Raw genomic sequence first — 24,168 nt, 5'->3', positions numbered from 1 at the left:
GACAAAAACGATGTATCTACACAGATGCTTATGAATTTCTCAGAGGGACACAGTTGTCACTTTGTTAAACAACTTTCTGCCTCTATGGCCAAAATATGCCTTATGTGAGAGTAAAAATCCCTCTGACTCAGCACTGATAAGACGATGTTTCAGCTTATCAACTAGAATTTTGAAGAACTAAACAGTGTACAGGCAAGAGGCATCACTAAGGAGGCAAGTGACAGCGAGTTCTCAACCTGAGGGAGCTTTAAATGTGCTAAGAATCCTGGCAGCCAGTCTGTTCTTATTATGAGTGATACCGAAGATTTAGGAAACATATATTTGTTTTAGAGTTCTGAAAGTTAAGGGTTAAAGATTGTAATATTTTTCTGTGAAAGACAAAACAACTTGTATAAAGTACTCAAGAATATTTCATTCTATAAAAAAGCATTTCTATAAAACAGCCTAACTTTCTTAAATGTGAAACACTTTCAAGAGAGTTAGGACAGTTTAGGAAAAACCACTTTACTTTCCAGATTTGTGTGCTTTGCAAAACAAATACAAAAAATATCCTATCCTTTGTAAAATACAACAGCAAATTTAGCAAATACTAAAATATACTCTTATCCACATTTAAGGGAAACTTTGCAAAAGGCAAACAAAGTTGCTTTAATCAGATGTAAATCGAAATTCCTTAAACCAGTGTCCTATACTTTTCACATTTTACGGTTCTTATTCCTTTTGCTAAATCGGTATAATTGCATTCTCAGACTGTGAAAAACAAGGTAAAGTATCATACTGAAGTAGGCGTGCAGTATTTTGGAGCTAAACTGAGGTGCAGGTATAATTCTCTCTAGTTAGTTTCCCTAAGCTTGACTGAACATGTTAAATATAAAACTGTTGACCGAAAAACTCACAAAAAGACTGGCTGACATCTTCCTCATTTCCTAAGCAGACTAAACAAACGGTATGTGTGAGTGTGTGTGGGTGTATGTGTGTACCAGTAGATATCAATATGCATATTCATATTTTTATGTCCATACACACATCTGAAAGGCTTAACAGAATTCATCTACAGGTAACAAGATTATGGATAACACTCATATTTTTCTCCTTTTTGGGTATTTTCTAATTTTTTTTTTTACTAAAAATACGTGTATTTTTGAAAAACATATATTACATAATCTAAAAAGTACATATAACGTACTAACTTCCAGAACCTGTAATTAATTTTACTGTTAATTTGATAAACGGAAGAAGTATCTCAAGTTTCTTTATATTGCCATTTTGCTAAACAAACAATTTGGAGATGGTTGGTATTGTTGTTAGTTGCTGTTGAGTCAATCCTGACTCATGGGTGCCCTATGTGTGCAAAGTAGAACTGTGCTCTGTAGGGTTTCCAAGTCCATGACCCTCCAGAAGCAGACTGACAGGCCTGTCTTCCAAGACACCTGAGTGGGTTCAAACCACCAAACCTTTGGCTAGTAGTCAAGCACTTAACCATTTGCACTACCTACCAAAAAACCTATTGCCATGGAGTGAATACAGATTCATAGTGACCACACAGGACAGAGAAGAACTGCTCCACAGGGTTTCTAAGGAGTGGCTGGTGGGTTCGAACTCCCAGCCTTTTGGTTAGCAACCACAGCTCTTAATCATTGCATTACCAGGACTCCTCTGCACCACTTAGGGATTCCTAATTTGGAGACAGCCCCTAGAAACAAAGTATTTAAAAAATCTATAATAAAAATCCCAATGGTTCCTGGCCACTAGAAGTAGAAGGGGAGCCTACATTTAAATCAAAAAGTGATGACAGTGAATTTTAATGATACAAACTACAATTTCAAATCTTATTTCAAACCTCATCATTGAGGTTACCAAACACCAAACCTGCCATCAAGTTGATTCTGACTCACAGCAACCCTGTAGGACAGAGTACAGCAGCCCCATAGGGTTTCCCAGGCTGTAATCTTTACAGAAGCAAGCTCCACATCTTCCTCCTGAAGAGCAGCTGGTAGTTTCAAGCCGCCAACCTTTGGTTAACAGCCAAGTGCTTAACACCACTGCACCACCAGGGCTCCTTTCATTGAGGTTATTCTTCTTTAAATGATATTTATGTTACTCAAAGCATGTATTCTTCTTTGAACTGCCTTAAGAACTGGTCTTAGAATTATATAGTCAATTAATCACTTTGTATTTACATCATTCAAAATAATTAGTTTGATCAGCTGCCTTATTAATCATTCTTGGCTCTGAATAACTTTCAGCTTTTTAAGAAAATGAAAACTATCCCTGAAGGAAGAAGACTTACACGAGTATGCAGGCGGATTGGAGAGAAGCAGTTCACTGCCGGGGAGCTTGCCAAGAAGGCCTCAATGAGCACCTGCAGCCTGGGGCCTGGAGGTGGACTGTGCGTGTCGTGTGTACACCCAGGGTGCATCCACCAAAGACGCGGACACCAAGTGCAGGGACACCAAGTGCCATGGCCAGGCACAACTGAGACACTGACTAAAAGGAGCAGGCCAGTGGGGCAGGGTGGGGGCTAACAGAATTAAAACATTCTAAAATTCTTGCATTGCTGCTTTCGATTCCATACTCCATGACAAAAGGGGGCCGCTCTGTATTCATCTTTACCCAAGATTTGTCAGGTTTTCATTACTTATTCATATGAAAGTTTTCACACACATTAAGAGCATCTTTAATAAAACATCCTTTGTGAAAACACTTTTAAATGCACTTACAGATATATATATATATATAGTAAATGTTACAGTCTTCAAATTAAGTAGACATCTAATACTAACTATTTACATTCCAATCTCCAGCTATATGGGCTATCATTTTGAAAAACAGGGCATAAGAAAAGGCTTTATCTCAATATTTTATCTAGCCTGACGAATAATATTAGATCCCCTTCTAAATATGGATAACTTGAAAATGTTGGTGATTGCACACAGCTCCAAGGGTACCAGGTATGAAAAAGTTTACCAGTAGTAAACAAAAATTACTTTGTTAGATTCAGATTTACGTTTTTATCAAAACACCTTCATAAATCACTGGAGATTATATTCTAACACATTATGTAAGGAAAAGTATCAGATCTCTAGGTTATTCTAACAAAAATGTTTATGCCCAAAGGATTATATTCTACAATTTGTCAGGTTTCTTGACTCCCTCCTCTTCCACTCTGGATGACTTCTTTCAGGCTGGGAAGAACATTTCAAGAAACCATATTCAATGAAACCAGACTCTTTTTTTTATCTTAACTCTTAAGCCTACCTTATCGGAATGATGTAGGAAAACAGAAGAAGGAATCGAAAGAGGTTGCGGTACCAGGGGCCCACGAACCCTTGTAAGGTCACCATCACAGCCGAGAGAGCAACCAAGGCCAGGAAGAGCGCCTTGGTCAGCTGGTTGAGCTCAAGGTCCAGCAGGCCAACCTGGGAGAGAGAGGCGAAGTTACTGACACACAAGCTCACCACGCCACCCCTATACTACACTCCAAACGAGAACACAGCATGAGGATCATGACGGCTACAGTAGTGGAATAGAAAATCATATGAACCTTACTCTTCTGAAAGCGTCTAGAGATTAGGCAAGACTTCCAAAAGTGAGTCATGGCCAGAAAGGGCCTACTGACAAAACAAGAGGCCAGAATGTCAGCCACAGTGCACTCAGCTGCCTCCTCTAGGGGGATGGTGTGGAAGATAGCCACTAGGGCACAATGGACTGTGACGACTGGAGTAAGGCAGACAGATGTATGCCTGGCCCTGATAGTGCTGTTCTGGAAGTGATGTCAGCCCTGACTGCACTCTTCTGGGCCAAATGTGAGCCCTCACCGCACTCTTCTATGACAAATATGAGCCCTGACCACGTTCTGCTGGGCCAGGTATGAGCCCTGACTATGCTCTTCTGGGACAGGTGTGAGCCCTGACTGTGCTCTTCTGGGACAGGTGTGAGCCCTGACTGCACTCTCCTAGGACAGGTGCATGTTTGCCCGATACACTATGTCAGACCAATCTCCCTGCTCTTGACACGAAGTGCTTCCTAAACAATCCCTACTTCAGGATTCTGTGCAGATGGAGACAAGTCTGTCCCCCTCTTTCAAGAGGATCTCTGATATTTTCTTCATGAAGAAGGAGCAGTCACTTGTCATGAGAACCTTTCTAATTTGCACAATCCTACATTTTAGGCTCTTCTCGTAAAGGGCACTACACTCGTCTTCATCCTGTGGACCGCTAAGCAAAACGTAAGATGAAATTATGTTAATAAGAATTAGTTTGTTTTCTTTGTTGCATTCTGAGCAGGATCTTGGAAACAATGTGAACTAGCAGCCCAAACCCATCCATTCCAACAAGTTAAAAGACTACAGCTCTTCTGAAGCATATGGCTTCAATTTCGAGGTCTAGCAACCTCTATAAAGTCTCTCTCCTTGTTTAGCTTCATCGCTGAAGCAAGCACCATGATGCAATACAGTGAATGAAGTGGGGGGAGGAAGGGCACCAGGGTGCTGGGGCGACTTCAGAACTCAACTGGTGGAGCAGCAGCAACGCGGCACAGCCACCAGATTCCCCTGGACTCTGGACTTGGGCTCCTTCGAGCCCTGGCTCTGTTACTCGGCCACAAAACTTTGGCAAGGCGTTTGACCTGAGCTTCAGTTTCTTTCTCCGTAAAATGGGGTCACAGTAGTGCCTGTCTAATACGTCTCTGGAGCCCTGGTGGCGCAGTGTTACAAGTTTGGCTGCTAACAAAAAGGTCGCAGTTCAAATCCACCAGCTGCTCCCTGGAAACCCCATGGGGCAGTTCTACTCTGTCCTAAGAGTCACTGTGAGTTGAAATTGACTTGATGCCAATGGCTTTTTAAAAAAAATAGGTCTTTGGGGATTAAATGAGATCATATACAGCCCAATGAGCATAGCTCCTGGCACACAATAAACCCTACACACGTGTTGTTGCTGTTGTTATTGTTATTATAAAAACTTGGGTTGAATCCATTTTTCCTGTCTACTAACCGTACAGCCTTTGAGGTTGTTCTTCAACTCTTTAAGCCTCATTTTCCTCATCTGTGAAACAGTGTTGAGCCTACTCACAGATATATGGTGCTTAGAGGCAGCATGAGTCCTGCTCATAGAAGGGCCTTGAGGACAGACACTCTCCCTGAGTGCCCCCGAGACCCCACAGGGTCCCTGACGCACCCTGCACCTTCCCTGTGTACCCCAGAAACCCAACGGGGGCCCCTCATTCACCCTGGGCCTTCCCAGACAAATGTTTGGGAGTAAAACATCGGAACTTTGGTCTCATCTGTCTGCTTTATACCTTGTCATTTACTATGCAAGACTAATGAAACTTAAAAATAAGTATCAATTTATGTGTAACATCTACTTAATTTTAGTGAAACAATGAATAACAAACTTGGCTTACCACAAGAAACCCTTCTTCATGTTGCCACAGAGCAGCATGCAGCAGGGGTTCCCAGGAGACACTTTCAGAGAACATGCTTCCAGCCCTGCCCTCTGCTCCTCACTGTGGCTGATCGTTCCCAGCCCCCAAAATGCGGCAACATATGCTACCACCACCTCCCCAAGCTCCCCCAGAACTCAGTGGTCTCCAGGTTGCATGGAAAAACTGCTCATCGCACCACTTCCCTAGAAAACAAGCAGACTGCACGGGGACAGCACCTAGCCAGTTGGCTGTTCCCAGTGTCTGTGTGTCCACAGTCACTCCCCAGGTGGACAGGACAGCACCTAGCCAGTTTACCCATTCCCAGTGTCTATGTGCCTGTGGTCACTCCCTGGATGGATGGTACAGCACCTAACCAGTCTGCCCATTCCCAGCATCTGTGCACGTGTGGTCACTCTCTGGATGGACAGGACAGCACCAAGCCAGTCTGCCTGTTCCCAGTGACTGTATGCCTGTGGTTACTCCCTGGATGGACAGGACAGCACCAAGTCAGCCTGCCTGTTCACAGCGTCTGTACACCTGTGGTCACTCCCTGGATGGACAATACGCACCTAGCCAGTCTGGCCATTCCCAGTGTCTGTACGTCTGTGGTCACTTGCTGGATGGACAGGACAGCACCAAGCCAGTCTGCCTCTTCCCAGTGCCTGTATGCCTGTGGTCACTCCCTGGGTGGACAGTGCAGCACCTAGCCAGTCTGCCTGTTCCCAGTGTCTGTATGCCTGTGGTCACTCCCTGGATGGACAGGACAGCACCAAGCCAGTCTGCTTGTTCCCAGTGTTTACTTGTGCCTGTGGTCCCTTCCCAGAGAACTGAGTTGGCCAGCAGCTGCTCCAGCATGGTCTCACGCAGGGCCACAAGGACAGATATGTTGCAATTTCCACTTCTTCAACTACTACATAGTTTATGCTTGAATTATTGAGAAAAATAGGTTTTTAGATTAAAATGAAGAAAAATTAAGCCGGAGAAGTGGAGGCTATGTCACAGCCCAGCTCCTTTCTGTGACAAAGGCAAGGATCAGATGAAGTCATTACTCATGCAGTCAGGGAAAAAGACTCAATTACCTCAACCCAAAGATGCTATCAATGCATGCAAAGTGCATATTTTACTCTATTCATCCAAATCCCATTAAAAAGTGAAAGGAATGATTTAATCTGCCCTTCCAGAGTTGGTCTTTTTTTGTGACAAAGAATCACTGTCTTGCAAAATGCATAACCACTACCTCACACTTTTTCCTGAGTCGTAGCTGTGAGAGACTATAAAAGCAGGACAGACACTGTCAGAAGTGAATACGAAGTTTCCTGTGCAGAAATGCCCCATCCAGGGCAGACACATTCAAAGCAGCCCACTGCACACCAGGTCACTCAGAGCATTAATATCTTTCTAATTGATGGAGACAGATGTGGGTAATTGCTTGACTAGGGAATATAATAATAATAAAAAAAAGACCAGGGAATATAACAACTAAATATTGCCCTCTCCTTTTTAATTTAAAGCTATAAAAACTTTAACAGACTAAAATGCATCCTCAATAATGGGCTATTCCTTGCATTTTTTCAGGTAGTCTCTTCTGGACTTTGAAATTCTTCCTGCAATGTAACTGCAGTCAACCTGCCATCTACAGTATGATCTTAGCTATTTTTGTCCACTCTAATAAGACACAGTAAGAAGAAAAGATACATTCAACTTTTTTTTTTTAAACCCACGACTTTTGATTAGTGGTTGATGCTTTTACATGGTTTCTCAGAAACACCCATAAAAGTTCTTCAACTCATCTAAAATGCAATTTGGACTCCTAAAAGCTGTTTAATATAAAGACTAGTTAACTTTTAAAGTTACAGATTCTATAAAAAAGGTGGTTACTTTAGTTTCGAGGTGAATCTCTTCTTTAAAAATCTTCTCACACACCTGGCCAGACCATCTACCTTCTCCTACGACTGCAAAACCTTTTTGCCCATAAAATCTACTAGTAATCATTTGGTGTAATTATGACTGTATAAGAAAAGGTAAATTAAGTATACTAGGAGGTAATTTCCAACATTTACTGTAATTTCCTATATTAGTAAAGCAAATTTTCTTCTACTTGTCATAATATTTATTTTATTTGAAACAACTGTGATAACAAAATTAAATACGCTACTGGAAATTTTAATCTCCAAGGGAAAATTTGTGCATAATGTCTAAGACAACCACAATAGTTTTGCAAAGGGGCTGTTCTAGGATAATGAACACAATAATTGCCTGTATAATCTAAAATGCTACTAATGGCAATGATCACAAATCCATTTAGCTCCTCTTTAATTTATGTACCAAGTTTTAAATAGCTAATGGTTTTCAGTGAAATAATGGTTCATACTAACAATGAGGGGTAAATACGGTATTCTGCTTAATCAAGAAAGATCAGTTTTTTTTTTTTAAATGAGTGAATGAACAAATGAAAATCGGATCTTATCTTCATAACACAGCACCATACCAATGCACTTCAAAGTTAAAATTCCCCTCCTACCATTAAGTTCCTAAGAAATCAATGCACACACTAAACTGGAACAAAGGTCTGATGTTACACAAACTGGGATCCAATGAGCAATCACATCACCTAACTGCTCATCGCAGGACACTATCTCTAGATTAACATTGTGAATACCAAAATACTTTAACCAGTCTTTAAAAACTCTCATTTACTTATCTGTTACACAGAAGTACTTTAGAATAACAAAATAATAAAGATGCAAAATTTCAAAGAGCCCATTTAAACTCTTGGAGAAAGCTAAGTATTATTTTAATGTGCCCAGAAACACATCACATCCCTGTAAATACATCACAATTTCAGAAAACATGAAAGCCTCAATCTAACAGCTAATTTGTTCCAATCTGCTCTATCTGGGCACAGGACAGCTTTCCACTTGCAAGATCACTTAGGGCAAAAGTTAAACTTGTTAGTGTTGTTTCTCTTTTGGCAGCAAAAACTAATCTTGAATGATCCTCTGAGTACGTTATCATTTGGAATTTGGATTCTGACTACAAAATTGAACTAAGGTTGCACTTCGCCAAATTTAAATTCCTATGAAAAGCACATATCTTTTAAATATCTGAAACAAATCAGCCCTGTACTTTCCACTTGTAGTAAAATCTTAAGATACAAGAAAATACAGGCTCCTCATTAGCACTGCAGTATTTCAAATAAATGAAACTCATACACCAACTTGAACCTTCCTGATCTTAGAGCAATAACATTCTCCGTTACAGAGTTTAAATTAAAAGCATTAGTTTTCAAAAAGTGATGCTAGAGAAGCCTTTTCTTCTTCTCAAGTTTATTTATTCCTTCACTTTTGGATATGAACTGCTAAGCCTTGAGTGTCTCAGCACACATCCTGAGAAGTGTCTAGCTATTACCGTTTACTGCCTCAGTGATCTGCGAAATAAGAAGGGTTTCTGTTGGCCATTATAGGCTAGTGGCTCAATAATCTTGTGCTTTAAAAGCTCCCTAAATAGGTGTCAGCGTGACAATTTTTAACATTACAATAGATCACGTTAATTTCCAATATTTTTTTTAATGTTACAATAGATCACCTTAATTTTCAAAAATCTTAATCTGTATTTATACGATAGATATTTTCAAGTCTATTATGAACAAATATTTCATATTCTACAGTTTTACCTACCAACAGATTTTGCCTACTATAAATTCAGAGCCCTTGTAGCACAGTGGTTAAGAGCTTGGCTGCTAACCAAAAGGTCTAGAGTTCAAATCCATCAGTCACTCCTTGGAAGCTCGAGGGGCAGTTCTACTCCGTCCTCTAGGATAGCTATGTGTCAACCAACGTCAATTGGTTTGGGTTGTTTTTTTTTTTTTGTAAATTCTGCATTTGTTTAAGGTGTTTTCCTTGGTTACCATGTTGCTACTATGTTACATAGAATGTTACTGTATTGGTTACTATATTACAGATGATGTTTTTCCTTGAATATTAAACATTTAAAGAGAAAATGGCTTATTAGTATATTTCGTATATGAACAAAACTATCAAGGCAAGGTTCAGCTATGAACAAGGAAGTGAAACTGCTCTCAACACTAATGCGAGAAGCACAAAGAGGGGACCAGGGAGTTGAGAGTCAAATCTGACACTTTGTTCTCACAAAATGTGGATGTTCCCAAAAACACATACTGGCAGACTGCTGTCGGCTGGCTTACAATGAACTCACCTCTAGGGATGAGATTCCCAACACCTGCAAGCACGTGACTTATAAGTCTAAAGTGGACAGTCGTGATCACAGAATGAGGTACCCTTCTAACTGCTGACCTAGACCCCTGAGAAATCCCAATGAGGCTCTAGGATTTCATATAAGGTATAGCCACACACCAAAATTTTAAAAGAACAATAATGCCAGAAAGTAGCACATCATATAAGAATATATGTATACGCACAGTTTTCAGATTTATTTTTCAAAGGTTATGTTTACTTTGCACTTTTAAGCAGCACAATTCTGTCATGCCAGTTCTGGTTTGGGGCCCAGTGTTCAATTACAATCTTTATTAAAGGATAACTAATATGATACAGGGAGCCCTGGTGGCGCAGTGGTAAAGAGCTCGGCTGCTAACAAAGAGGATGGCAGTTTGAACCCACCAGCAGCTCCTTGGAAACCCTAGGGGGCAGTTCTACTCTGTCCTGTAGGGGGTCGCCATCAGTCAGAATCGACTTGATGGCAATGGGTTTGGTTTTTTTTTGCTTAATATTTCAGAGTCATTGAACTTAAAGCAATACAGTAGTTTATAAAAAAAGTGAGAAGCCAAAAATAAGTGCTAAGTTAAAATATTTTATTTTTAGTAATTATTGCAGATTATTTCAAATACTTTCAACTTGTGATACATCAAAACCATATCGGAAACAAATCAATATCTGAAAATACGGAAAACAATCTAAAAACTTTTTAGGAATTTAATTGTACTCTATGTACACAAACAACATTAAGATTCAGCACTAAATAAAAGAAAAAGCTATAAATTTTCTAACATACATGATTCCTGATCTTATTTTACAATCATCTATGTGGTTTATTTCGACACAAGGATGCAGGAAGACAAAAACATAATCATTCTTATTTCAAGACTACATGAGTGTGTGTACGCTGTTAATCATCAGGTGGACGTCACACAGCTGTGTTTACAACAATGTGTGTGTGTAGCTGGGAGAGCCAGCACAAAGAGCTAGGGGTGACGTGCTGGAGTTTGGCCAGCAGAGGGGGCTCACGCTCGACACTTGGCTTCCTCTTTCTCAATTCTGAAAAAGCCTGCTTTGGTGAAAAGAGAATGTCCACCTCTACTTCAGCCAACTCAATATTCTTCATTTTTTAGTACAAAGAGTTACCCTAAATATCTGTTGAGATGTCAAATTCAGGACAGGATTTACAGACTTTGATGTGCTGGATTATATGTATGTGTCGGGGGGGGAGCATTTCATGAATAAATATCTACCATCACATATGCAATCATCTTTAAAGGTATGCTATCCAAACCACTGCAGGTCATTAGTACAGCAGTTTAGTACCTAAAGCTTTTTGAAGATTTAGATCTACCAACTAAGCCAATAAAACTGTATCAACAGCTTATATTAATGGTTTCAAGATCTAGAATATACTTGCTATATTTTTTGTCTTAACAATCTAGGGAAGCTATCAATTTTAAATGGTTTTGCCAAGACCACCCACCAATTTAGGATAATTACTTCAATTACCTAAGCTATCCGCGGACACAGAAACCTCAACTTTCAATACCGTTCATGTGAGTGAAATTTAAGGTCAGGCATTTGGTTTTCAATTTAATCTAATTAAATAAGCAGTTTATTTTATATTTAACAGACATTTTACAAATAGCATTAACCTACTCTCAAATTTTATCTATAAAAGCAATACCATGGGTTTATGGGAGTTTACTAGGCAGTAATGCTCTCATTTTTTTTTTTTTTTTTTTTAAAAGGCTCTTGAAAAACACCACTGAGAGCAAATTAAATTCATGGCCACTGCTGAAGAGCGGGCTTAAGTGAGCCCAGGGTGATGGTTTTACCCCTCTTCAGAGACCTGATGAGACCCCACACTCGGGGGATTCTTTTTTCCCTAGGAACATGAAAAATAGATTTTTTTTTAGCAGTAACTCTTAAGTGTTACTTGTGTTTTACAAGAAAGGTTCTCATCAGGAGTCTCACAACTTTAGCAGACACAGGAAGGTAAGAAGGGACAACCACGGCCTCCTTTAGGGCTATTCAGGCAATAAGTCGTTGGTGTCGCCTTTCACTGCTCAGTCTCTTTCAACAGTCCACACTGAAGGATTATTATTTATGTAGCACTTTTTTTTTTTTTCCTGGAAGGTTTTGTGTAAATGTCTTTCTTTCCTCCTGAATGTAGCAAGTCTTATTTTAAATACGTTGCAATTTTTTTAAGAAGCGCTCTTAAAAAACACCCTAAAACATCTATTTAAATATCATTTATAAACTTAGGGTTCTACAGAAGCTCGCTGACGAAATCACTGACATTTGCCCTCTGGGCTCTAATACCACTGTATGCTCCAAGTCCCCAGGCACAACGTCTCCTTCCTTTTAGGCAACCCCTCTGAACTCTGTAAACAATTATTTCATACCTTTTTAATATTATTCCTGTAAGTGGCTTTGAGCAGTTGGATCATAAAAACAAAACAAAACAAAAAACCAAATCTGTTGCCGTCAAGTGGAATCCAACCATGGTAACCCCGATGACAGAGCAGGACTGCTCCAAATGGTTTTTTCTACGCTACAATTTTTACAGAAGCAGACTGCCAGGTCTCTCTTCTGTGGTGCTACTGGGTGGGTTCAAACCACTGACCTTTCCATTAGCAGCCAAGTGTAAATCATTTGTGTCACCAGGGACCTTTAGTTGGACAGTGGGAGAAGGCTGGGATTTAGAGCAGAAAAGCAGATGGATCACCCTGACACCGTCAAGGTGGTACTTAGGCAACCTTCCTGGTGCATGGCGGGGGGGGGGGGCGGTTGGGAGAGGTCAGGGCACATGGGGGAGCAGGCAGTAAGCAGCCCTTTCAGTGGTGCCTGCTGAGACAAAGCCAGGAGAATTCTTTAAGTATTATGTGAAATGGTGGTGGTGGGGGGGCCACATCAACATGCCTTTCCACCTGCCTCCTTATTTTGCTTATAAATTTTTAGAAGAGGGAATGTAGCGGTTAAATTTTTATTAGTCATCGAGGTCATTACCTTTACAATTGAAACTTTAATTTCTAGCCCTAGATTCTCTTTATAAGTGGACTGACACAAATGAGTTTTCAAGTGAAGTCTGAAATCTGTTCAGAGGTAGATTTCAGTGTTACCACCTACATTCTTCTTTGGCAGACCAACAGGTATTTCATTTTAATGGTTTGTGCAAGGCCATTTACTAAACATCACCAGTTATGATTTTATATATATATATATAATAGTTAGGGACCAGGACATCTGGTTTCATTAAGGACTACGCTTCAAATGCTAAAGATAGTACTGAAGTTGCTAATTCTAAGTAACAGTATCTTGGAGGAAAAAAAAAAGTGGCATTAATTATCAGGAAAATTCCTTAAGTGTTTAATTGCTCTCATGTGGTAGTGTTCAGTCTAGCATGTTCTTAACATCTTTATGGTCTTCAGACTACTCTGTTAGAATGAGCACTGTGCCAGAAAGCTTGAGGAAACAAACACTACGGTCCAGGTAAGTCACACAAGGCTGTAATGGTGTCAAGTAATGCGTAATGTTTAATTATATAATGTGCAAACTGTAAATATGCAGGAATTTATGACTATTCAAGGACTCTATCCCATCCTTCAGATATCTGGCACCTACCCCTACATAGCTTGTAAAACCACTGGATATTGTTTTACAATGGAGAGTCATTAGCTGACTTGACAAGATATATGACAAAGACATACGATGGAATCAAAACTATGATCACTATTTCAATGGTTTTGTATCAAATTCTCATGTAATTAAATACATATGACTTATTTATATTAAAAACACATGTGGAGATACATAAAATTTGACCAATGCTTGAAAAAACTCAATTACTACCACCTGGAAAAATGTGACCAGCCCTAGTACTTTCTCTGCCACACCTATACGTCACCTTAACTAGTTACAAAAGTTTACAGGTAAGTATTTTAATTTTTAAGACAGCAGAACAGAATGGCAGAAAAGGAGAAAAAGAATGAACAGAAGTCAATATCTCAGTTTAATATCTCACATTTAATCAACATTACTTAGTATTCACAATGTGTGGTTACGGATGTACAATTTTTTTTTTTTTTTTGCTTTATAAGGAAAATGTAGCACATTTGTTGAAAATTTAAATGATATAGGTATACAGTTAAAGTTTTAATCTTACTTAATCACCCTTTTGTTATTAAAAACGTCTATTTAAAAGCTTTATTACTGATATCTTGGCAAAACGTAACACTATTTTAAATCATCGAAATATTCTGTGGTACTTTATGTCTTCAAAGACACTTTATGAGCCATTTCATACTTAATGGCTTGTAAGCAATCCCAAGAGTTGGGAATTGTGCGAAAAGTTGCCCAGATTGACAGATAAAGTGAAAAGGTCTGTATTAATTTCCAAATAAAGAAATGCATGGAGTGGTATTTCATGATGATTATACTCTAAAGTACCAATTAGAACGCATCAGAAACTAGAGCAAGTTGACACTCTACAATAAAGCAAATAATTTCCAGTTGGAGGGGCAGAAAATGTTAATATGCAATGTTCAAGACTACAAGAATCTTTGTAAAAGGAAGTAGCTAATAAGGTTTAATGATGCATGTCAGGAAGCCACAGTATGTAGGGAAACACAGCTGGCTTCATTTTGTAAACTATTTGATATACACATCTTTCTAGTGCACGACTATCAGCTGTGCCAGTGCCACAGGGGACAGTTTAGCCTTCAGATCAGGATATTCTTCTTGTTCTCTAAACTACAAGTAAAATACATTAATATAATATGGTGCTATAGGCTAGTGCCCTGACTAAAGCTTATCAGCTCACAAAGAGGATTAGCAAAGTCTTCTGTAAAATGCAGTGGAAACAATGCTGCGGCCTAAACAGGCTACTAAGCACTAGAACCATTAAGACAAATCATAAAACATATGCAACATTTGGATTTAGTGAATTAATAACCTTCACAAAAGGGTCAAAATCTTTCTTATATTTTGCATTAAAATACGAATCACCATACAATGCTTCTACTGCACAAAGCCTTGCAACCCACCACAGAGACTGTTGGCAAGGGGTCCGGAGCGTGCGTGGGGTGGTAGGCCCGCTAAAGGCAGCATGCACGCCGCCACCGCCACCGTTATGAGGGACTGCAACGTGCAGGTGACAGCAATTAGCAGCAGATGACAGAAGCACTCTGAATTTGTTCCAGATGGCAGCTAAGGGTCACTGGAAGCTAGCAAACCTTCCACAAGGAAACCCTTGTGTTAGGCAACTATCAAACTCAAAAGCTCTTAGAAACAAATTAATTATTCAGCCACCAGAAGACAACCGCTAGGTCACAACACTAATATCAAAATGGTGTTGAGGCACTCAGAGCGCACTTATCGTAAATGTAATCATACATACTAGCTATTTAAAACAAGCACGCCGCTTAAGGATGAAAAGGTTGCCCTAAACTAAAAGAGCTAAAATTCTCGTAACTAGTTGTCTTGTGGCAAAATATATTCAACAGGTTTGAACTTTAGATGAACGCTGCTCATAGCTGAGCTAGAAAACGGCCACTTCCTAAGTGAGAATCTGCACTGAAACCAAGACAGCATCTTGGGTAATTACTAATGGCTGGAAGAGCTACAGCAAATAAGTGACAAACTCCAAGAAGAAAGGACATACAAACAGCAGCTTTTTGAGCCTTAAAATCTCAGAGGTGGTTCACGAAGCCCTTTGCTCAAGAATGAAGTATCGTAACACTGCAGTAAGGGTGGAAGAGGAGCACTAAGATTAGAGGAAGAACATGCACCCCAGGAGAGAGGGCGTACCCATCATGGGCTGGCTTAGTATCAGCCGTTCACCTGTTCTGTGTGAGTGGGAACGCAGGCACAATGCTTGGGGCAAACAAAAAATAAATGGAAGCTAACTAACTCTGACAAGATTAATTCCACACGAAGGTTTGTTTTTCGTTTCAGTGATTTAACATACATAAACTTGTAACTGACTCATTTTGTACCTTTTCCCCTTATGCTTTTGGCATCTTACAACCCAACAGCCCTTTACAATTTATGAAGTACTTCTACATGATTTTTGTTATGCGACTGTCATGGCTTCATCAAATACTATCATTTCTATTTTACTCCTAAGGAGGGGAAGGCAGTCGTTCAAGAATGTGTTGCCGTGGAAGCCTGGCTTTGAGCAGCACCTCCTCTCCTGCCAGCTTCCTCCTTGGCGTTGTGTGGCCCCACTGCTGACCCTATGAACAAGCCAGCATGGACGAGAAAGTGGTATTATTTCATCCTCACAATCAGCTTTCCATTATCCACTCAAACTTCCACTAGGTTCATGAAACAAAAATCAGGAGAAGCTTCTTTATCAAAATGTTTTCTTTTACTATTTTTATTTAAAGGGTAAAACTTGCTCAATTAGCATCAATTACTATACTTTGGGAAAATAATGTAGAGTAAATAAAGGTATTAAATGTTATTACTCAAAAAGCCTCTCACCAAAGTACATTTGTAACAGAGGGGGGTATCTTGCAGAGCAAAGTGATTAAAGCACAAGCTGCCTCACTATAATTTACTGTCGTCATTGCCGGCTTTCCCAGGGGAGGACTTCCTTCCTGTGCATGCAATGTGGGTTCCACTGTCAACATTCTCAGCACCAGCTGAGTTGTGGGTCTCGGGCTTTAAGAAGAAGGCTGTGCTGGGGGGTCCCCGAGGCTCCGCTGGTGGTGAAGCCCCACGTGAAGGCATCCCCACAGGGGTACGCTGGGGAGCGGGCGGCAAAGCATGGGTCTCCACTCACTGTGCAGAAACCTGTGGCCCTAAAGGAACTCCCTCCTAGATCCCACGCTTTCACAGATACCATATAAGCTTCTATGGGTTTTTATTAGTATTTCCCAGGTTCTTGGTTAGATCCTGGTTTTTATTCCCAACCGAAATTTAAATGTATGGTCCAGTAACTAGCACGGCTCGTCAGTGTTTTCTGACAAAGGATGAGTAAGAGCTCACTGCATGCATGTCTTGTTAGACAGGCCTGTGTTACCAATCCCTGAAAACATGCGTAAGAGCTCACTGCATGCATGTCTTGTTAGACAGGCCTGTGTTACCAATCCCTGAAAACATGCGTGCTTTCGGAATGCACATATGGCAGTGAGGCGTGCTAGGAAGGGCGACCCAGTCAGACCTGAGTTCAAGTCCTCACCAACTACCACCTGTGAAGTCTTGGGTTAAATGTCCCTTTCTGTCACATGGGAATACCACCAACCTGAGGAGTGGAGGAGACGGTGTGTACTGAGAGCACTGTGTACTGACACAGTGCTGGGCACCTAGCCATTGTCCAAAGACAGTGGCCATCCTTATATCGCCTCTTTTAGTTTTGACAGTGGATGCATGAAAAACACCCTAATACTAACTGGTAAACAACTGCCCTGACAAAACACGTCCCTCAAGACAAAGCAAGGCTAGAAACACACTGTTGCTAAAGGATCATCATAGAACTTACATGGAAAATTTTTAAATGATAAACTGAATGAGATGTTTGACATAAGCACTGGTCATCAGATTTCTCTTAAACAATGACACACTGCAGGTAAGCAAGGTTTTCTTCAATTTCCTTTCAAAATAAGTATGACATAATGGTAGGAAATGGTACCATAATGACTAGAATTTAAACGAATTAATTCTTAAAAGACTATTTTAAATACCTATAATACACAGAAGCACACACCATCTTCCTTATCTTCCTGTCATTGTTACAACAGACTTCAGGGAAGCTAAGCACCCGTTACACTCTTCTGAGCCCACTTTTCAGTCTCTGGCTGAGTTGTACGAGGATGATCTGTGTGGGCATGCATTCGGTACATACATGCACATCTACAGTACTTGCAGGAAATACAGTCATTTCATTGCTTGTATTTAAATTCATGACCTCTGATTCAGTTTGAAGATGCAATACTAGTACTGAGGAGGGGTGGGAACCAGAGAACCAGTGCTACCTGTGGAGTGGCAGAAACCAGAGAACTAATACTGTGGAGTGGTGAGAACCAGAGAACTAGTATTAACTGTGGAGCAGTGGAAACCAGAGAATTAGTATTATCTGTGGCATGGTGGAAACCAGAGAACCAGCACTAACCAGAAAACTAGAACTGTGAAGTGTTGCTGTCATGGATTGAACTGTGTCCCCACAAAATATCTGTCAATTTGGCTAGGCCATGATTCCCAGTATTGTGTGACTGTTCACCTTTTGTCACCTGATGTGATTTTCCTATGTGTTGTTACCTCTATGAGGTTAATGAGGTGCAACTGGCAGCAGTTATGTTAATGAGGCAGGACTCAATCTACAAGATTAGGCTGTTATTTTAAGTCAATCTCTTTTGAGATATAAGAGAATCAAGAAGAGAGACATGGGGGCCTCATACAACCACGAAACAAGAGCCAGGAAAACAGTGCAACTTTTGGACCCGGGGTCCCCACACTGAGAGCTCTTTGACCAGGGAAGACCGATGACAAGGACATTCCCCCAGAGCAAGAAAGCCTTCTCCTGGAGCTGGTGCTCTGAATTTGGACTTCTAGCCTCCTAGACTGTGAGAGAATAAACTTCTCTTTATTAAAGCAATCCACTTGTGGTATTCCTGTTAAGCAGCACTGGATGGCTAAGACAGGTGGGAACCAGAGAACTAATACTAATTGGGACGTGGGAGGAACTAGACAACCAGCACTAACCATGTAGAGGTTTGAACCAGAAAACTAGAACTAACTGTGAAGTGGTGGGAACCAGAGAAATAATACTAATTGTTACATAGTGGAAACCAGAGAACTTGCACTAACTGTAGAGTGGTGAGAACCAGAGAACCAGTACTAACTGTGGAGTGGTGAGAACCAGTACTAAGTGTGGAATGGTGAGAACCAGAGAACCAGTACTAACTGTGGAGTGGTGAGAACCACAGAATCAGTACTAACTGTGGAGTGGTGGGAATAAGAGAACTGAAAATGGCCCCTGCAGACAGCCTAAGGCAAACCTCTACTTCTCTTCCCCAAGGACCCCCTCCAGGTCCTGTGCCCAGATGCTTCACAATACCTATAGGCCTGACTTTCTGAAACTCTTCAGAGGCAAACCACCTTCCGATATTGACACCTTGTGTCTGGAACACTGGCCTGTCCTGGTGACCCAGCCTCTGGGCTCCACTCAAGCACTCTGCATTCTAACCCCACGTGGCCCAAAACGCCACCTGTCCCAGGCCCTCCGAAAACCACACAATGCCAGTCACTTGCAAACTTACAGTGCTAGCTGCTATTCTTCCTCTTGTTATTGACATGATACAAATGAAAACATTTCTCCTTTAATCTAATTTTTTTATTTCCCTCACCTCTTTTCAAACCTAAGCTAAAATGCTGCTTTTTAACAATCTACTTTGACATTGCAGATCTTTCTCTCTTTTGAAATCTATTCAATTATAAAACCAGTTACCATCAAGTGGGCTCTGACTTACAGAGGCTCCACGTGCGTCAGAGTAGAACTGTGCTCATACAGTTCTCACGGCTGTGACCTTTTGGAAGTAGACTGCCAGGCCTTTCTTCTGAGAAGGTCTCAAGAGAGGACAGTCACTGTTACGTAATCACTGCACCAGGAGGTCTCTAGGGGGACAGTCACAGATGCAACGTCACTGTACCAGGAGGTCTCCAGGGGGACAGTCACAGATGCAATGTCACTGCACCTGGAGGTCTCCTGGGGGGACAGTCACAGATACAGTGTCACTGTACCAGGAGGTCTCCAGCGGGGACAATCACAGATACAATGTCACTGCACCTACAGGTTTCCAGGGGGGAGTCACAACAATGTCACCACACTGAGAAGTCTCCTGGGGGGACAGTCACAGATAGTGTCACTGTACCAGGAGTCACTACACCAGGAGGTTTCCAGGGGCAAGAGTCACAGAAACAATATCACTGTACCTGGAGGTCTCCAGGGAGGACAGTCACAGATACACTGTCACTGCTTCGGGGCGGGGGGAGTATCTCAAGAGGGGATAGTCACAGATACATCAACAGTTAATATTCAGTTTATTATCTCAAAACACAGCTTATCCCAAAAAGTTCTTCTATGACAAAGTGACATAGAAATATTTTAAACAGAAAAGAACATTACATTAATTAGTAAAGGCAGCAAATCGCTCCACCTGTACATAACCATCAATGCTGACACGTAAACTCAAATCAAACAACAAATGTTGGCTGTATTACCAGCAAATAAAGGTGCCACCCTTCAAAGGGTAACAAAATGATGGCCAAGAAACTGCCATTTTGTTCAGGAAACCTCAGATTATAGCACTTACAAAATAACAGATTAACACATTTTTATACTTCTTGAATTATTTATATTCACTTTTAGAGGGAAAATAACTAAATTACTGTTTATTCACTCTTGAAACTTATCACACATAAGCATCCCTTCTGAGCATGTAAATCTCATTTTATAAAACAGATTCAGCTCTCACATCCCCCTTTCTCCCCTTAATATACTATGCTCAGCTTTAAAACAAAAGCAGCATATATAATTACAACCTAAACCAAACAAAACCATTGCCGTCAAGTTGATTCTGACTCATAGTGACCCTATAGGACAGAGGAGAAATGCCCCATAGGGTTTCCATGGAGTGGCTGGTGGATTCAAACTGCCAACCTTTTGGTTACCAGACGAGTTCTTAACCACTAGCAAGTTAAAATCTGCATTAAATAGAATTCTGGAAATAACACAGACAATATGGATAATTTTAAAAGCCCAAGTTCCATTTATTTTTCATTTCAGTTAATTAGCATTCATAAGCTACCCTTAAAGATGCTATGATCTCTGTATCCAGAAGGCCGAGGTTTAAGGACTATAGCACCAAAAAGGATAAGTGGTTGAAGAGCATGAGGAAACTGAACCTGGAATGGCCTCCATGGTGATTAACTGAGTGCAGATAGGCAGGAGCACTGGCCACCTCCCTGAAGTGACACTGTTGCAGTGCCATCTCCGTTGCTCTGAAGTATGGGGCAAGTTCATCATTTCAGACTGAAATTAAACCTTGGAAGCCATCGTTTTTCTTTTTTTGGAATTAGAAACATATTAAGTTGATCCATTATGAAAATTTTGTTCTCTATACTACTGTGTTTCAGACCATGTCTGTATCTTAAGGCTATGAAACCATTTTTATAATTGTAATAAAAAACAAATTATTGACTTTAACTTAAAAAAATTATTGTTTGAATGACTACATATTCCACCAAAACAAAATAAATCCTTCTCTAAATTGCTCATTTCCACAGGTAAACAAACCTTACGTATAGTAATGTCACATTTATCTTTTTTCCTACTTTTAATTTTTATCTTTATTTCACACGGTGGGAGTATGTCCATCATGCATTTAGCAATGGCACAAGACCATGGCACATAGCTGGTGTCAGCTATCAACATTACAATGATGAAGAGAAATACTTGTATTTTACATCTGTATCGAAGGCTGTGAGTTTGAGTCCCAGGCCTCGCCTCTCAAGTCTGTTCATTAACTTTGGGGTCTCTTAATGTGGAACATCAACTAAAAACAAACAAACAAACAAACAAAAAACTACTCTCTCTAATGCTAGCACAGCAAGTCACACCTAAAATAAACCAATAGTTACTAAGGGTTTACTACGCGCCAATGACAAGAAGAGACAGAAGCAAATGTGCCCATGGTGGATTCCGTTTGATTCTCTTCGCTTTAAAGATGCCATTTGTTTGGACTCCCCAACCAGCCTCAGACCCAGCAGCCACTCACATTGTCAGGATCATGGTGACTATTCAGAGGGGCCTAATGCAGGCAATGAAGTCCTCGTTTGGGTCACCCTGCAGCTGTGTGGTGGCACTGGTGGCTGAGGAGACAGATGTCCACATTTCAGACCGTGCTCCAGCCATCATGCACCAATGTTTCCCAGGAAGACGGTGGGGATCTCTATGATGACCGCAACTTGTTATGGTGGCACAGCAGCCATGCAGACACCAGAGAGCATCCGAGATTTCCAGTTACACTCCCCCCTAAAATCAGTCAAAAGAAAACTATAAAGAAGTGATGGCTCTTTTTCAAGACCATGCACATGTGGGTGTGTCTGTACAAAATGAATCAGGTGGAATCCTTCATGTTAGGGTGAAACTTTTTTAATATATTTATAAACTTTTAATGTAAGCAATTCTTCTTTGTTACCCGTTCTGATAGTATAATTTTTGTGAACTAGGTTTGCTTCAAAATATAAGATGACTAATTAAAACACATGCTTTAGTTATAGTTCTGTCTGTAACAGTGTTTTTTTTGTTTGTTTTTTGAGAAATTCAGAAGTTTCAAGGGAGTATAAGAGCCAATTAATACAAGTCTCTGGGGTGTACTTATGAATTGCTTCATTCCTTCATCAGTATCTCCTTATAAGCATCTATCTAATCTTTTGTTGCCAAAGCAAAAATATCACCAATGTGCTTCCCTTATCCAAGAGGGAAAAATAATTCCACAAATCCCTGTGAAGGGCTGTGAAGTAAGACACTGGTCTTTGAAGGGCTCCTGGCCTTGTGCTTGTCATCAAGCCCCACTGCTGGTTGCTCCTGCCTTTTGAACTAGCTCCTCCACCCTGAGGTCAGCCTGCCGACAGGATGAAGGCACACACCACCCAGCATGTTCAACACACAGGACAGCACTATGGAGAACAAGTGAGATATCTGAGGTGTTCTCAGCACCGGCAATGCCCGGCCATCATGCCAAATTCTTTACAAACACGATCTCATTTTAATACTCTCAACAACAGTGCCCAACACCCTTGGCAAGTGTGGAGACTGACCCTCATGTCTGTGCCTGTGGCCCATGGACAGCCACAGCAAGTGAGCCCCCACCTGGCTCCACAGCACGCCCCCTGGTGTTGAAGGATATGGTAATGCTGGGAGTCTCACACAGTCAAGGTCTCAGCTAGTATTTCTTGAGGCACTGTGGCTGGGAGTCTCTGTTCACGGAAGAAAAGCTGGAAAAGCCTCCATTAAGATGTCTGCACCCATTTGAACTTTTCCTGTTGCCTCTTGAAAAGCGTCCATCAGAAATAAAGTGATGCACCAATTTCAATGTGCACAGTAGTTAAAAACAAAATGTCTGTGGTCATGTTTTGTGTTCTAATTGTGTTCAAATAATAGAGTTCAAAAATTTCACTAACTTTAAAAAATAGAGCTTTTCCATGCTGACAGAATTGAGCAGTTTAAAAGCGAAGCCTCCAGAGACTGCTGGCTGTGGTGTCTGCACCTGAAGGGAACCCTGGGCAGGGAGCAGCGTGGTCTAGTAGCTAAAGCTAAACTCATGGGATACATTTTAAAGTTTGGCAAAAGATAATTATTAGCTGAAATGCTAAATACACAGGGGAAAAAAAAGTTACTTAATTTTATGTTATATTTATGATACATGTTTTATTAATACCATTTTAAAAAAAGTGTGGTGCAGTTTCTATTCTAACTTCAAATCCAACAGCATTAGCATTCAGAATATATTTTCAGGTATATGAACGGTGACTAAGAAGGAACCAGATTTGTTAAGATTTGTTTCTGAGGAATATTTTATAAAGTATTGCTTAGAAAAAGGTAACTATGGTGGGGAAAAAACAGGAACTATTCCTAACAAAAATAATCCAGTCCTTCGATACATGTGGCAGGCACCACGCTAGCTGACTGCGGTAACACTGGTGACCTGGTGAGTGGACCCTAAACCCACGGAGTTCACAATCTAGGGGAAGGGGCTCTCTGAACAAGAGCGCACAATGTGGAGCAGAAGCCCCCCGTGTACAACTGGTTCCATCAAAAGTGTCTGTAACGACATGGGCTGATGGGAGCCCCTAACCAGGTGAAGGGTGGCAGGGCCTCCAGAGGAAAGGTGACCTTGCCTTAGGGCCCCTCGCCTTGCCTCACAGGCCCTCACACCCATCAGCTCCCCTACAAGCACCTCACAGCCCATCACCCTGCCTCTCAGGCCCTCACACCCCACCAAGCTCCCCCCCAACAACCACCCCATGTCCAGTCTGCAGCATCCAAGGTGAAGTACCAGTGGGGGCAAGAGAGCCGAGGGGGGCCTGAGTCTGCACAAAGACCTTCACGTGGGGTCTCCTTGCTCACTAGCCTCTGGTCCGAAACCCTCCTGACCCACACAATGGCCCATCCACGGCCATTGAGAGTGTGAGGCCAGTCTGTGTGATAACTTCAGAGCACGTGCGGCACACAGGCCCACTCCAGTCTGGCAGCTGCAGAAGTCTTCCTTGGGAAACAACACGGAGAATCTCAAAATAACAGGCAAACTTTATTATCTTAGTCTTGAGTAACAAAACAGTCCTCCATCCATGGTCCACATTCACTGCAACTCTACAAAGAAGATCTGACACTTCCTTTCTCCTCTCAGTCTTACCAGACGTGTCTTATTCATCTAAAAAGGCTTTCATCAGAAATACTTCAGAGTAGTTTGTAAGCTCATATGGACTGAGATGGAAATGGCAT

General features: G+C 41.0%; 1 protein-coding gene across 5 annotated transcripts in view; it reads right to left on the bottom strand.

The window, feature by feature from the left end:
• ATP9B (ATPase phospholipid transporting 9B (putative)) overlaps positions 1–24,168 on the bottom strand; it is a 244,846-nt gene that overhangs the window by 93,863 nt on the left and 126,815 nt on the right. For all 5 annotated transcript variants that reach the window (XM_049901954.1, XM_049901953.1, XM_049901951.1 and 2 more), the window contains one exon: positions 3,259–3,419. In XM_049901954.1, the coding sequence (XP_049757911.1) occupies positions 3,259–3,419 (161 nt within the window). The remainder of the gene's footprint in view (positions 1–3,258; positions 3,420–24,168) is intronic.

Source organism: Elephas maximus, chromosome 11, assembly GCF_024166365.1.
Source record: "Elephas maximus indicus isolate mEleMax1 chromosome 11, mEleMax1 primary haplotype, whole genome shotgun sequence".
NCBI lineage: Eukaryota > Metazoa > Chordata > Mammalia > Proboscidea > Elephantidae > Elephas > Elephas maximus.
The sequence above is the reverse complement of the archived record's forward strand: the minus strand, read 5'-3'. Positions and strand labels throughout refer to the sequence as shown.